This window comes from Dromaius novaehollandiae, chromosome 2, assembly GCF_036370855.1.
Source record: "Dromaius novaehollandiae isolate bDroNov1 chromosome 2, bDroNov1.hap1, whole genome shotgun sequence".
NCBI classification, from domain to species: Eukaryota; Metazoa; Chordata; class Aves; order Casuariiformes; family Dromaiidae; genus Dromaius; species Dromaius novaehollandiae.
This window is the reverse complement of record NC_088099.1, coordinates 154,867,116-154,882,930: the sequence shown is the minus strand read 5'-3', so window position 1 is coordinate 154,882,930 and position 15,815 is coordinate 154,867,116. Positions and strand designations below refer to the sequence as shown.

The 15,815-nt window shown below is 44.4% G+C and overlaps 1 protein-coding gene across 2 annotated transcripts in view; it reads left to right on the top strand.

The window, feature by feature from the left end:
- The window catches only part of EXT1 (exostosin glycosyltransferase 1), a 191,487-nt gene that overhangs the window by 145,791 nt on the left and 29,881 nt on the right, over positions 1-15,815 (top strand). For both annotated transcript variants that reach the window (XM_026110092.2, XM_064507825.1), the window contains exon 2: positions 14,765-14,858. In XM_026110092.2, the coding sequence (XP_025965877.2) occupies positions 14,765-14,858 (94 nt within the window). The remainder of the gene's footprint in view (positions 1-14,764; positions 14,859-15,815) is intronic.

The following is a 15,815-nucleotide window of genomic DNA, read 5'->3' as shown; positions in this document are numbered from 1 at the left end:
GTTCTCCACTGCCTGGAAATTAAATTGGATGTGGCAGGTAACAGCTTTTAGCCGGATCTGTTTTGTGTTAGGCGGGAAGCAGCACCTGGGACGCTGAGGACAACACCAAACCCGCACCGCGCTCCCTCACCCATTTAATGTGCAGATGAGGTATATGCCTGCAGATAAATAACAGCGTAGGTGCGTTAACACTCCGGGCTAAGAGACTGCTGCTTTTCAGCTGTGATAAATACAAACAGCTCCAGAGGATGTACATGGACATTTCCCTATAGCCTTCTTACAAATGCACGGTGATCCAGAAACCGCTTTGTAACTATTTGTGTGCTGGCGTCTTTAGGCAAAATGAATCTGCACATTTGTCAGGAGTTTGGGGGTTGAGGGGAGACCTAAAAATTACTGGCCATGGTAAAATTCACAGAATAGAGGGTTAACACCATGACCCACCTGCCCTGACTTTTCTATGAGGCTTTTGTTGAATCTCTCGTTCAAGCCGTGTTTGCTGAGAGTTTTGACATTTGTGGCAGCGCTGGGACAGGCAGCAAGGTCATGTGTTGCTTTAAAGGCTTAATTTTTCCCAAATTCCTGGCGAAGCTGGAGCTGAAAGCGCTCTCATGGATTTCTTGGGGAACGTGCTGACGCAGCGCTGATGGCACCCTACCCACCTTCCGCGGAAAAGGTCGCTGCTGAAGTGCGCCAGACCCGTGCGGCCGGAAAGGGAAGAGGAGGGAAGAGGTGCCGTGCGAGAGGGCGAAGCCGGCGGGCACGCTCGCTGCCTGCTGCCGTTTCTGCCGGCGCGTGGCTGGGAGACACCTGGGGAAACCACAGCCGGCTCTCGATGCCGAGGTGTGGGGAAGACGCAAACCACACAGCTCCATGGCCGCTTGGTTTTCCGCCAGGGCTGTATTTACCCAACAGAGCGAGAAAACCTGAAGCAGAAGAAGGTATAAAACAAGATAACGGTATCTGTGACGTGTGGCTGAAAGGCTTAGACCTTCCTCCCCTTTGAATGCGAGGTAGATGGGCTGACACTAAAACAGGCAAGAATCTTTCTTTAAATTTCTTTCTCCTTCTCTTTTCCCGCAAGCCTCCCATACCAGAATATTAATATATGAAGAGAAAATAGTTTTAGCAGAGCTGCTCGCTGCAAAAGATAATAAATGCCAATGTTCCCCAGTAAATTCCCCAGTAAAAAAAAAAATAATAAAGGGCTTAGTACATTTTAGTGGAAAAACTGGCTGCATTACTAGACAGAGATCATAAACTTTTGAAAGTTGTAGGGGAAAGAAAGCAAAGTATTCTGCATAAGGAAAATCTGATCGTTGAGTTTGCAAGTTCCTGAGTTTCCAGAGTTATCCATTCTTGTCCGGTGTCTGCAGATGAACTCAGGAGGATTTCGTTAATCCATTAAAAATTAACCATTTAAAAATTGTCGCCCTGGCACAATCTTTGGTTGGTTTGTTTGTTCTTTTTCCTCCTCCTTCCCTGTGAATTTATGGATGCCACTATTAGTTTTGCCATAATGGTAATTGAGGAGTGGACCTTTCCATTTGGTAGCTTCATCCTGATGATCATCCCCGTGAAAAAGTCCCATAAAGAGTTTTATAGGATTGAAACCAATTGATATCTATAGAAATGCAATATGATTCTGTATATAAAAATAGCTAGTTTTTAAACTGTCCTGTTCATCAAATAATTCATTCTTGATTAAGTTCAGTGTGTGGGTTTAAAGTAGCAAAAATCCTAAAGGTTATTTGTTATTGAATTTAGTCTGTTCTTGTTTAGTCTTACAGAAGGGGCTATTACTGTTGCTACTCTAGTAGAGCTACCTAAGCAGCACGGGGAGCTGCTCATCAGAAGATGCTGTCCCCTTTAATGTCCCCGCACGTTTCAATAATAATCTAGTATGATGGAGTTTGCATGCTAAAATATGGGAGGTAGTGGTTTTGTGCTCTTGACGATCAGAAAACAGACAGATAGGAGAAGCTTTTATAGAAAATGGCAGGCCAGATGGACCGTCAGATTACTTTGTCTGATCTCCTGCATATTGCAGCCCATTCTGTGTCACCCGGTTTATCCTGTATTGAGTCCAGTAAATTGGGTTGAATTATAGCATCTCCTCCAGAAAAGCATTCACTTTTGATTTGAAGAGCTCACTTAATGGGGAAGCCACCATCTCGTGGCAGCTTGTTTCAGTGGTTAAAATACCTTCAGTGCTGAGAACTTCCTACAGATTTCTACTGCTATTTGTTTGGCTTTAACTTCCACCTTTTGATTCTCGATACGGCCTTTTTCGGTAGATTAAAGAACTCTCAGTTCCCTTTCTTTTACTCCCCAGAGAGATACTTATGTGCTGTAATCAAGTCTCTTCTTACTCTTTTCTCTGATGAGCTAAACAGGCTGAGGTCTATAAGTCTTTCCCAGTAGGGCATTTACTCCAGCTCCTTAAATAACTTTTCTGTCTCTTTTCTTTGCATTCAGTTATTCGGCATCTTTCTGAAATTTTAGGGTGTTAGCATTGAATGTATTCCAGTATCTGTCTCACCAATTATGGATACGTGGGCAAAATTTCTTCCCTGTTTGCACTCCGTGGTCAATATGCCTAAGGATTCGTTCACCCTTTTATAACTGCCTTGAGCTGCTGCTCCGCTGCGCCCCTATGATCCTTTTCAGAGTTGTTGCTTTCTAAGGAAAAAAGTCCCGTTTCAGATGCTAAGGATGGCAGTGGAATTTGGTTTTGGGAGCTGTATAGTCTCTTCATCTGTCTGTCGGAGGCATTGGCGTGGTGTGGGGATGCCCCAAAACGCCTGCTCCAGGGCTGCGTCCTGTAAGCCTCCGACGTTGGCAGAAGGCGCTGCCATGTCGGACGTGTGATCCCCGGTGCTGCTGCAGGAAGGTGCTGGGACCAAACCCCTTCTGGAATCCGTGTGAGAAAATGCGGGAGAACAGCTGTGTGGACGCTGGCGGAGATATCTGCGGTCTGATTTATACCCCGTGGGGAAACGGCGTACAAAACCCGACCTGACTGAAGATCGGACAGCCTGTCCTGCCACCAGCGCAGGCGATGGGCTGTCACTGCCTGTGAGATGTTGGAAGCTGAAGTCACCCTGTGCCAAAACCTCTTCTGTGGATATCTTGTATGTGTGCCGTGCCCCACCGTCCCCATGCATCTGGCCAGGTGTGAGTGGGATGCAGGTGCGCCGCAGCGACCGGACGCGCAGCGCACGCGGGAGGACACCTGGGAGCCCTCTGTCTAGCAGCCCTATGGCTTGTTCAGTGTGTTTCGGTGGCTGGCAGCTCACAAGAAAAAGTGCCAAGATCTGCGTGACCTCCTTGCTTCTCTTTGCTTAACCTCTTTCTGGCTACCGGACCTGTGAGCTTGCGATTTCCTCGCTGAGGTACCCAGCTCCTCGTGGTTAAAGCTCTGTTTGGGGCAGAGACTCCTGCCTCTGCGAGAGAGCGTCCTTTCCTGTCCGTGCTGTCTAATAAATGATTCTGAGATGACAGGATTTGTTGGTTTCTCTAAAGAAACATAATTATTTTAAAATGACAAACTGGCCCCTTTGTTGATAAATGTTTCATATCCGTGCCGCTCTGCCTGAATAGTTTGTGTAAATAATGTATTAGCTGGCAAACAGATGTCGCACGTTCAGGCACGCACTGCCCAGCAGGGTGGGAATGCTGGAAAAGCGGAGCGGATGGTGCTGGGCGTCGATGGGGAATGAGGGATGCCATCTGGATCTCCTAGGATCGGTCCCGATGTCGCTCGGACGCTGACGCTGCAACGATGCATTAGGGGCACAGACGTGAGCGGTCAGGCATTCAGCCGCCGCAGGTATGGCGTGTCCCTGGGACTCGCAATCGAAATGAGAAGCAGCTCTCTGAATCGCGCTGTTGTCCACGTTAGATAGCGTCTGGCACTCACACTGGCAGATGGGTTTCCAAAAGACTTGCTTTGCCTTCCCAAGAAGAGCTCTCCCTCAGAACGGGGTTTTCGGTTTGGTTTGGTCAGCTGTTCTTCCAACTTTGCCCTCAAAATGGGCCTTGAGTTTGAAAAAGTAATTTTGCAAAAATAATGTGTGAGGTTCTTCACGTGTCTGGATGGGATCAGGAAGAAGGAGGATGTGCGCATGCCTCACGGGTTTCTGGCTGAAATTCCTTTTTAAATAGTGCAAGAGCATGTATATGTGTGTGTGTGCGTGTGTGCAAACATGCATGTGGAGTTTTAGATATCAGTCTTGCACACTCAGGCTGGGATCTAAAATGCCCCTGTGTCACCATGAGGAGTGTGGATAAGACTCTCTCCAGCCCTACTGACTTGAATATAGTTCTCCCAATTGGATGTAATGTCAAGTGAAAACCACTGGAGTTGCCTAAACAACCCTATAAAAGGTGTTAGGAGTGACTGTAAGCAACCTAATAAAAGCCAGATGCAGATTCTAAAACTAAATTTAAATTGCATGGGGCTCTCATTCATTTGCTGTGTCTTGGGAGGGAAAGGGGAGCCCTGCACCAGAGGGGACTTGGTGACGTCGAGATGCCATGGACCTGTTCTCTTGCTCTAGCTTCCTTTTTGCTGAGAAGAGCAAATAAGAGAAAACTTAACTTTTGATTTTACTGTGGTCAGCAGAAATAAGTTGGCACACGAAAGGAGCAGCTCTGCTGAGTGACAGGTCGCATTTTACCTGGGCACTCTTTGGAGCATGGTCATAGTTTCTAAATTGCACCTGACATGGTCTGATTTACTGCCCAGCTACCAAAACCGAGAACAAGAATGAGAGGTATTAGTGAAAAACAAGCATCAGTGCATTTATGTATTTCTTCCCACTATGTCCTCTTTTCTCTCTCTTAAAAAAGAATTAAAATTACTTAACAATCACTGTTGACTGCAATTGGAAATAAATTTCCTGAGTTTCCTGCCCTTCCAGTTAACACTCCTGTGCTCATTTATTGAAGAAGTTAGTCCTCATTAAGTTCAGAAGAGAAGTACCTGCTGTTATAGTCTCTATTTTAATATCTTAATCTGAATTACTGGCCAGATTTGCAAGTCTCTCTTCTGGAACCCAACGATGGCTCCTACCGCCTGGCAGCTGGGTTCAGAATCTAGAGTCAATATTTGCGGTGATTGCTCTTCCCTGTGCAAATGTCCACGTTACTCCAGTCGTCTCCTCCTGATCAGTGCAGGAGCCTGCCGTTCCTGATATGGGATTTCTGGCATTTCCTAACTGGGGTCAAGCTGTGAATCTCCGAGGAGCACACCTTTTCTCTTGACATACCAGCTCTTCTTTGCTTTTAGGACCTAAAGCAGAATAAGGAGGGTACGGGTGAGCCAGATAAATAATAAAGGACCTCTGTGAGCTTCACCTGCTTCTTCAAATGCCACCGCTCTTCCCAAAACGCTTTGTGGTGGAACCCAAGGGCCTGCAGTCGCCAGATGTGTAAACAAATGCATTGATTTTTGACTCTGATTGAAGCCAATAGCAGCTACAGAAAGAAAACTGCAGGGTGAGATTTTCTCAAGCACTTAGCTAGGGCTTAACAGGAGGAGTTAATTTCAGTGGAAGCAGGATTCGGGCGTTGCGGAGGGTTTCTGAAAATCCCATTCGAGCGCTCAGGAGAAGCTCCCCCCGGACGGTAACACGGCTGGCGTTTCACCCTCAAGTTCAGAGCTCCACAATTAAAACATGGAGAAGTAGTGCTTTTTTTCTCCACCCCTAATTTGTGTCCTGGTCCTATTTTTGAGGCCGCTTTGCCTTATTTATAAAATGGGGATAGAAAGTGCTTTGAGATCCTGAGATGCAGGTGAATATGAGAACTAATAAACGACTGAAATACTGAAGTATCTTGATCTGTTGTGTTCCTACAGCTGACTTCTTATGGCCTCAGATAAATCACTTCTCCCTTTCATTCAGAGCTGTTCCATGGATTTGCTGAACTGATTTTTTCTCCAAGACTGATTGCATTTTGGGTCAGCAAGGCTAGACAGTGCGTGGCTCTGCCAGCATTTCCTGTATAAAATCCCTCTTTTTTTCTTTGGAAACAAATCTAGTCATTCACAGAAATGAACTCCAGCATAATTAGGCCCAGTATTGCACATCATCTTTGCTTTCCGTTTTTAGATGTTACATCTAGAGTCTAGAGAACTATAACTTTTAAAGATGCCAACAAGTCACTTAGGAGCTCGATAGCTGTAATGGGAAAATCTGTGCAGCTGAATAGAATACAATAAGCTCCGTAAGGACTATTTTAAACCATTTGGTAAGGAGCTCAACCAGACGCTCAAAGCATGAATAGAAATGATCACCCCTTCTAATTCAACCTGTGGTGTTTTGTGGCTTCTCTAGTATCCTACTGAAATCCAGATCCTACAGGCAGCTTAGTATAGAGGACAGTGCTCCTTATGGCAGAGTGCAGTAGACTCCAGTGGATCCAGTTATTGGACCATGACTTACATGGCCATAAAATACTAATTTTATCCCTATTTTAATGTATAGGGCTTTTCAGTGTGATCAGGCATTTCTCCTGGTTTAGTTAAAGCATCCAGTAACCCCAGATATTGCAGCATGACACTCTAGAAAACTGATCCTCTTTAGCACTTTTTTTTACCTCCAGTTTTCAATATAAAGCTATTTAAAATAATTAAGAAAGATTTGGAGGCTTTTTTTGTCAGGCAGCAGGGAATCGTTGGCTTCAGAACTTGCAGGTGTTGACAGGTGAAAGATCTCACAATAAGTCTTTTATTTCTCTGTACTCTGAGGCTTTCAGGTATGTCCTGTAATCTCAAAATTAGAGTAGGCGGCAGATGAGCTAAAATTTGTTTCTTTGTTCAGAAAATGTGGTATGGATTTTTCTTTGTTTGGGTCTTTAATCCAAACTGATGCTTTAATAACTAAAATTCCAGTAGTAGGAGGTTTTTTTCTTTTAAGTTAGAGAAGAAATCAATAAAAGCACCAACTTTGCAGTGGAAAGTTACTCCAAAGATATTCACAGCTCAACTGTCGAAGCATTTGAGGTTAGTTAGTGGGACCAGGTGGGGGCTCTTTAGGACACACATTTGACACTGCTCCGCTGCCAGAAGAAGACTAAAGACCTAACAAAGTCACTCTGTGAAGGCAAGAATGTCATATACCCAATTTTAAGAATTAGTTATCCATCAATATGCCAGAGCACACTGTCAAGAGTTAGATATCACTTTTAACTTAATTCTGTGTTTTTCTATGCAAAGTACTGGGGACATGGCTGAGGAGGTGAAGCAGAAGTTCAGAGTTGGGAGATGTACAACCCTTCCCTGACTGCACACAGGACTTTGCTGTGCAGCGAGGCTCCGTAGCAGTTTCCCCATCAGTAAGATGGAAATGCTTCTTTGTTCTCTCGCTGACAGGCTGAGGTTCTTTATATTAAAATATTCAAAAGACTTTTGTGATCTCTAGAAGATGGCAAGGTAGAGGCACCATAATGATGCAAAGCATTGGGCATAGTTTATTGTTGGAATTCTGTTAGAAAGAACCTGCTTACCTGGACGTGCCTTGAGCTCCTAGATAATCTTAACAGCTCGGTCTTATCTTTGTTGTAAGATTCAAGCAGCTTGTTGGGTGATTAGTGCCAGGCGTGCACATTTCTGGCAAAGAGGATTCGTAGGAGTATATGGTCACTTCAGAGGGGAGTGGCAGGGGAGTTAGGTCCATTTAGCAGCCTACACTGTTATTCTGCGTACGTGCGGTCTTGTGCATGCATCCATGCAGGCAAATATCAGTGTCTTTAAGGCTTTCTCACCAGACGAGACTGTACTGAATCCACAGTCTGCGATGCTGCGTTTGCATTCCTTGGAGGAACTTAGCAGTGCTTTTACTTCCTCCCTGACTTTTCTGATTCAGACCTGTTGTGAGGTTTCTCACTGCTGGTACGGGGTAGTACTGCTGGGAGACAGGCGCTCTTAGCGGCTTTCAAAACCTAAGAGCGAGCACTTACTTTCAGAGAAAGGACTACACACGTGGATTGGCAGCTTGCTCATAACTGGGGCTTAATTCTGTCTAGAGAGGCACATCCACAAGTTTTGACTCTGATACGCTACCTATGAACCCTCTCTGGCACATTTGTTAAATAATCAGTAGCTTTAAACATCAAATGATGCTGGTGAGAAAACATTTGCTACTGGATAAGACTTCTAGGTCATGTAACCTCTGTCATATAAGCCAGCTGGATAGTCTTCGGCAGTCCAAACATGGTGCTTACTTTGCCTGAGCCATTATAGATACACAGGGCGTGCTGCATGTCTATTTAGACAAAACATTGTGTTCTGAGAAATCATTAAAGCATATTTTATCTGTTAGAACGTACTTTGACTTAATGGCTTGTGTATTCAAACATTTCTGTGTATAATATGTAAGTGGACAGAGTACAACCATGATGCCATTGAAGACTTTAAAGATGATTTAGATGTCAATGGTTATTGTCCATCTTAACTGTAACAAAAGCCTTCTACCAGTATCTTTTTATCTTCTTATTAGTCTTTTAAAGTGAAAGGTGTACTTCCCTTTTTTTTCTTTGCTGACCTACCCTTCTGAACTAGAAGAAGATGCTGGTACAATTCTTTACCCAGAAAGGAGAAATAACCTTGACGTTAGTTGCTGAACGTTTCTGAAGTTTCATTTCCAGTGCTTGGCCTAGAAGAATTTTGCAACATTTCCATGAGTTTTGCAGCATTTTCAGATTCAGCTCATCCTCATAACCGTGTTTGGCCGTTAGCTGTGTGCCAAGAACGCTGTTTTTTCATGCACGCCCTACTGTACTTGCACCTTGGCATCTTTTGGACCTGGAGCCAGGGCAGCATGGCTGGCTGCTTCGCCGTTAATGAACCAGGCTGAATGAAATACTCCAACGGCTGCCTTTCAGCACTTGGCAAGAAAATCCTTTTTATGTTAGTTTCAAGGTCGTCAGATATCGTTATAGCCAAGTATTAAAAATTTCAAAGAAAGGAGGCAGTGTGTTTGATTTATAGAATAATTATCTAGCTTAGCTCTAACTTGGCTTTGGCAATGGTTTTGCAAGCACTCGAAAATTAAATCCATTTTTTACGGCACTACAAGGTATTATCTCACAGCAAATGATAATTAAACACCTGTGAAATCAATTAGCCCTTTAAGCAGGAAAAAAAAGTTTTCCAATTATGTTTTTGCACCTCCAAACTTTCTAATTCCAGAACCAAGGCTTGTGGAGAGGGAGGGAAATGAACGGCCAGCCACTTGCCTGTTAGCTAGGAGTAAGATCAGCCAAAAGCGTTGCGCAGCCGTAATCCCAATATAAGTAGTTTGCGGTGACGGCACCCTTCCAAGTAGGATGCGTGAGTCCTCAGAGCTCGGTCTTAGGCAGCTATCTATCCGAGGCACAGCTGAGCTGTCAGGTTTTCTACAAAGGCAGTTATTCACTTGGTGCTTTTGGTGCCAAGTTTTACTTGTCAGTCTATTTAGAAGCCAAGATACCTTAATGGGAACCCAGCAACGAGACACTCCATGTGGCCGAACGGGTTCCTTTTCAGGCTCTCCAGCCAATAGTTCACAGCCGTCTGCATTAAGAATTTATACGTGGAAAGCTGGCTGATTGGTTAATAGCTGAAACTTAATATACTGGAAAACTAGGAAACACTCTGCCATTTAGCCTTGCAATATAATGTGTGTTTAATATCTTAGTTGTAGCACTTGAGCTGATCCAAATACTTTTGGAAGATGCAGCGTGAGGTCATGGGCTTGCAGATTCAGGGAGGCAGCCCTGGACATATTTGGTTGCATGCCATAGCAATTTTTGGCTTGGGAAAGAAAAAACAGCTCTAGTCCCATCTGACATCCACAGCGGTATGTGCTGATGCTCCCTGCCAAAGATGAGCTCCAACATATTCCAAAAGATTGATTATATGTGGCACTCTTAAAATATATACTGCTGGGTTAAGTCCATCTTATTTGTTCTGCTCCTGTATTTCCATCTGAATTTTGACAGAGATAACGTTTGGCAGCTTTTCAGTCTGTGGTGTATTGTCAGAGAGGATGGGAGGCAGGTCAGGACACTGATTTTAGGGTTCCCAGGTTCTGCCTAGCTACTTGAGGAGCAACCAGTCATCTGTATCTCGGGTTTTCCATCTGGGAAATGGAGAGGGCAATGATACCCTATACCAGTGTTCGGAGAATTATATAAGAAAATTTGTGCACTGCTTTATGATTCCCACATGACAGGTGGTATATATCTGGATAAAATATGATCATGAGTAGCTAGACATACGTGCTGGTCCAGTCTAAAACAGCCTGGCTTCTCTTTTAGACCTCTTTTCAATCAATGGCGGTGAGGATGGCGATTTGGAAAAAAAAAAAGTTTATACAAAAAATTTGTAGTGAAAATGTTTCCCAGGGTAGTTTATAATCTCTTAAGTGTAGTGACATGGGGAAATGCTTAAGCTGTAGGCAGGAATGCATGGCATGGCTGATTAGTCACTGCAGAGCCTCTGCAGCCGGCCCGGGCTCCGTAGGATAACGGAGGACCAGGAATTCCAAGCAGCTGCCTAATCCCAGGGCTGATTGACAAGGTCGGCACATCAAAAAAAAAAAAAAGAAAAGAAAAAAAGGGGGAAAAAAAGAAAAGGGGACCGACAGAAGCAATGTGTTGGATCAAGGAGTTAAAATTATAAGAGCATTTTGCTGAACAGCATTTCTTCTTCTGGTAATTGCCCACACAGCGTTTTAGTGTTTACACCTGCATGATAGATGGGGCCGTACATGTTTTCTCAGCTATGGGTGGTAGCAGGGAGGGGATATTTCAATTAAAATGTGAATAAATTAGAATTGATTACAAATAGAGCTATTTGTTTATGCTGCCTAAAAAGGTATTAGCTGCAAACATGATGCACTTAATCATTATGGAAGGAAGCCTGAAAGTTAATAAAACATACTGCTGATCCTTACAGAAGGACGTGAGCTTTGGGTTAAATCTCTAGCTATTTTAGTTTTCAAACCCCAACTGACATTTTAAAAGCATATGCATTTGGGGTTTTAACATGTCTGACTGACACAGCTGAGGCCCAGGCCAAGCCATCCTTAAAATTGGCAGTAAAGATTTACCTCCATGTGAACGCGCAGAATGAAGGAGTATTGGGATAAAGCGATGAACGAGTGCCCCCCGCCTCCACTGCAGTCTTCAGAGGAGGAAGCAGGAGCCTTCTGCAAATAAATACCCATGAGCAAAGCAGCAGACTCCTTTCAAAGCTTTTCTACAATAAATGCTTGGGAACATTAACTGCCAACATTGCACCAACAGTAAGCGCTAGGGAGAATGCGACCCCTGAGTAACAGAAATAACGAAGAACTGCCCCCAAGCGCGCACGTTGCCCGCGAGCGCCGGGGAGAGGGAAGCGCTGCAACCTCTCCCGCTGCAAGCCCAGGTTGTGGAAGGTTATTATCACTCCAATTTCCCCGGCGTAAATGGTTTCTAGCAACCTGCATAGCTGGGTGAAATGAAAATGTCTGGATACGCAGATAGTTCAGGCCCCACAAGCTGGGAGCTCCGGGTATGGAGAAACCACAGCAAACTAAAATACTGTAAGCAAATTTTCCCGCAATCCTCAGATGTTACTAAAAATGGATATATTTGCCCATTTCCAGGGTAGAAAAAGAAAAGGAAGATCTAGAAGAACGTCTTTTAAGCACTTGACTGTTTTCTCTGTTACTTCAGCCCGCTCCACGAACTGGGAATGGGGTTGTAATATTTAACTGCCTCCCAGAGGCCTTGTTCAGATTAGTCAGTGAAGAGCATGAAGAAATCAAACCAGTTTTTGGTGCAATGCCTGTATTTGCAATAGGTCCCTGGATAGTGCTGAATGTATCCTACGAAAGTAGTTGTTTGTGGATGTCTGAAAATTGGACCGGGTTGAACAGGAGAGAGTCTGAAGTCTGTGCTTGCAGCACGGTCCCGCAGGTCCTCAGTGTGGGGCTCAGGGCTCCCACCAGGCACAATCTCAACGTTGGTCACGTCCATATAGTCATGCTTTTATCGTTCTTGTTATTGCTGGTTTTATATCTGTTCGGCGCCTGAACTCGTGCCGAGCACCTCTCGCTCTGCCTCACAGTCAACCCTGAAGCATTTGTTCACCACAGAGTCTGTGGGCTGCAGGTGAACTTAGCACCAAACGTTTTAGTGGCTGGTGTCTTCTCCAAGTGGTGCATGGCAGTATGAGAAAAACATGAAATGGTCTCTGCTAAAGACTAGTGTAAAGTATTATTTTGTACATATAAAACATTTCCACTGTAAATGCTGCTTCACATTTCAAAGACTTGTTTACAACTGGCAGAGATATTTCCATCTTTGTGTCTCCGGGGGTTGTGAGAAATGCATTTCCAAATCCATATTTAAGCATATTGGGCTATGTGCTTTCTTTTGGTTAAATCAGTGTACCCCCATTGCTTTCCGTACTAGCCAGGAACTAGTAGAAGTAAAATTAGCACATTGTGCTTAAGGATTTCAAAGAAAGAGATGATTAATCCCAGAGTGTTAGCTGCAGGGGATTAAATTCAAAATGACTCCTTTAGCGCTGCTCTCACAGATTGTGTTGTGCCACCTTAAAACATTCAAGTTGCAATGAAATTTGTTCGTGAAAAGACTCTCTGGTGCAATTCATTACCTGTAGCTTGAAGCTCTTGATGGATATTGCTCTACGCCAGTTCTGCTGTTACATTTGGGGGGTCCTCCCTGCAGTGAGTGGAAATTTTGTGCCCATGCATCAAGGCTAGGATGAGGCGCTCTGTGTGTGTATGATGTAGATAAATTGCTTGATGACCATGGACCATGCTATTCCTGAGCTAAGCAATAAATCACAGGTTAAGCTTTAAAAAGCGCAAATGGGAGCGAGATGCTAACTGGTTTTCAGGTGGGAAATGGCCAACAAAATCCTTTTTGTTTTTCCCTTTGAAAAACTATCCTAGTATCAGCATGTTAGATATGAAAGAAAAGGTGCTGAATGTAAAAAGGCGGTGGCAGATGGAGGCCTCGCGTCCACTGGCCTCATTCTCTGCGGCTTCTTTGTGTTCCGATTCTGCCATTGACGTTTTGTGGATATTGTTGCGTTCCAGGGTCTTAACAGGATTTTACATTTTTAGCAAGCTAATGATGGGGGACTTATGACTGGTGTATTCTAGCCCTACGGGGTATTCTATTTCTGGTATTTATTAAAATTTTCTGTCATACAATATGCAGTGAAAGCGATGAGGCTTAGACCTCTCAGTGTGTGAAAGAAGAGTGCCTTAAAAACGGCAACCTTTTTTTCCCCCGTGTGCCAGCTTCCGAGCCTTTTCCCTCCACGTGCAGTGTCACTGCTGCCTGTTGAGCTGGGACTTAGTTGCCAAACAATATGCCACACTGAGAAAAAGGAATTGCTGCTACTCATATGGAATATATATATTTTATCTAGCCAAAGTTGAGACCTGGTTTTTAAAGAAGCCTACTCTGAAGTCTGTTTTGTAGTTTTAATTAATGCAACGAGGGTTTTTATTTTACTCTCAGTGGAGATAATCTTAATCCATTCACAGTGACCTTTTCTTGTGCAAATTAGCTATACACGCTTGTTTAAGCAAATGGGCCTTTGCAAGATGTCTCTGCCTAAAGACGGTGCTTATAATTGAAAATTGGCTTACTCCCATCTGTCTGGCCTGTGTAAGATTATAAATGTGGTTCTGGACTTTTTTATATACAAAATGTAATCATATACATACATATATACATGTACACACATACAAAAAAATTCACTGTGCCTGCCAGCTATGATTAAATTAGATTATTAGTGTTAAAAAATTTCAGTGCCACAAGTTACTGTCAAAATAACATCTGTCTCCAGAGTCCAGGAAACTTCAGAAATGAGGGATATTTAATCTTGATCCTTTTGTCTGAACCCGAGCTGGCCCGCGAGGTCAATGCCATTTCCAGGTCCACAGGTTCGCCAGAAGTACAATAGCTGCTAATAAGCTAATAACCGGCTTGAAACTGTTAGGGCTTGATACGTGTTTTTGGTAAATGGTTTTGAAGTGATTGATGGCATCAGAAAAACCCCAGGAGTGTCTAGCTGAAAGTTTTCATTCAGAGGAGCAGGGGTCATTGCCGCTGCCTGGTTAATTGCCAAAATTTGGCTGCCGAAGCAGCGTATTCCTCTTCCTCTCACCGCACATCACAACAGCCACTGAGCGAGACGTTGTCAACCCCCACCCCCCTTTTTAATGCCTGATTGATAAGGAAAGACTTGTGTGGCGTAGTTTGAATATTTGTGTGCTTTTTACAAACCTCTCAGGCAAAAATGAACACAGTTGTGCATGACTTCGACTACATCTGAATAGGAATCAGATTCACCGAATTGCCATGACAGCGTTTTGGATGTAAAAATGTTTAATGCAAGTTTATTGTCGTGCACTCGTGCTCACCTATTTATACAGAAAAGAGTGATTATTGCTAAGGCAAAATTATTATTTTCATTCTCAGTTTTGTTGCTTTCTCCAACTTTTTCCCACATTTATTCCTCCTTAGGATGAACAAAAAGGAGCGTGAGAGATGGCTAACACATGTGTAAACACACACGCACGCACACACACGCACACACACAGAGCTAGTTAGCCTGATGGTGAGCGGCCTTCGTCAGAGATGATTTTATCCAGATGTGTCTCAGCAGCTGTTTGCATTTTCATGCACAGTTACCCTAGGACTCACCGCTAATTGAATTTTCTCTTTTCTCCCCTGTCCTTGTTAGGTATGATTACCGTGAAATGCTGCACAATGCCACTTTCTGTCTGGTTCCCCGTGGCCGCAGGCTTGGCTCTTTCAGGTTTCTGGAAGCCTTGCAGGTAAGAGCCGGATTTATAGCGTTGGCTATGCTGGCTGGCGTTGAGCGTGCAATAGCAAGGCGGTGGGGAGGAGGGAAACGTGCCTCATTTCCCTAGCGGACAGTAATCCACTTTGCAAAAGCCTCTATTCATACTTGTGGAGCAATTGGCAGCTTCTTCCCAGGAGGGTCTGAGCGCTGAGCTCGTCTGCAGGCTGAATTGCGTTACCTCCAGGAAAAGGGTTTCCCTGGTTGAGTGGGGCTTTGAGGTTGGGCTGGTTTAGAGCAGTATTTTGTCAAGCTGTGAGGCTTCCTGTGGGAGACACTGACCTCTCCAAGTAAACCCTGGGGCGCTAAAAATAGCTTTTTCTTTTCACATAGCCAAACTGGACCTGCTTATGCACCATCTGTCTTGTGGTGCTGCATGCTGACCATGCAGAGAGTGGCCCGGTGGCTTTAAAGCCCCAAATGGAAGCATGACATGAAGCAGGAGGTTGATGTGGGCTGGTCTTGGGGAGCTTATGGTGTTCAGGACTGTGTCCGGAACAGCACACAGATCCCCTTCGCAATTTAAAAACATTTCAGTTGATGGGTCTACTTTTGCTTTTGGTCAGCACCAGAGATCAAAGGAAATCAGCTCCCGAGTCCCTGCAGCAGTGAAGCTTGGCAGCACGGTGGTAAGACTTCTGTTACCAGCCTGCCACTGACTGCTGCTGGCATGACTTTCCTTTTTGCAAACGTCAGCTCATCCCTGAGGTCTTGCAACTTCAGTCAGCCATAGGGAGCAACTGTTGGGGGATGCTACAGCTCCCCTCTGGGACTTGCATCTAGATTTTGCCTACATGGAAGCCAGAATAAAGGGAAGGGCAGGCTGGGGCGCTTCTTGGTGTCAGTGAGATTGCACATGAGGACACCTTACAGGGTCTTGCCTTTGCCATTCAGGAACCGTCCCAACATTGGCAGTAAAGCTGTTTAGGAA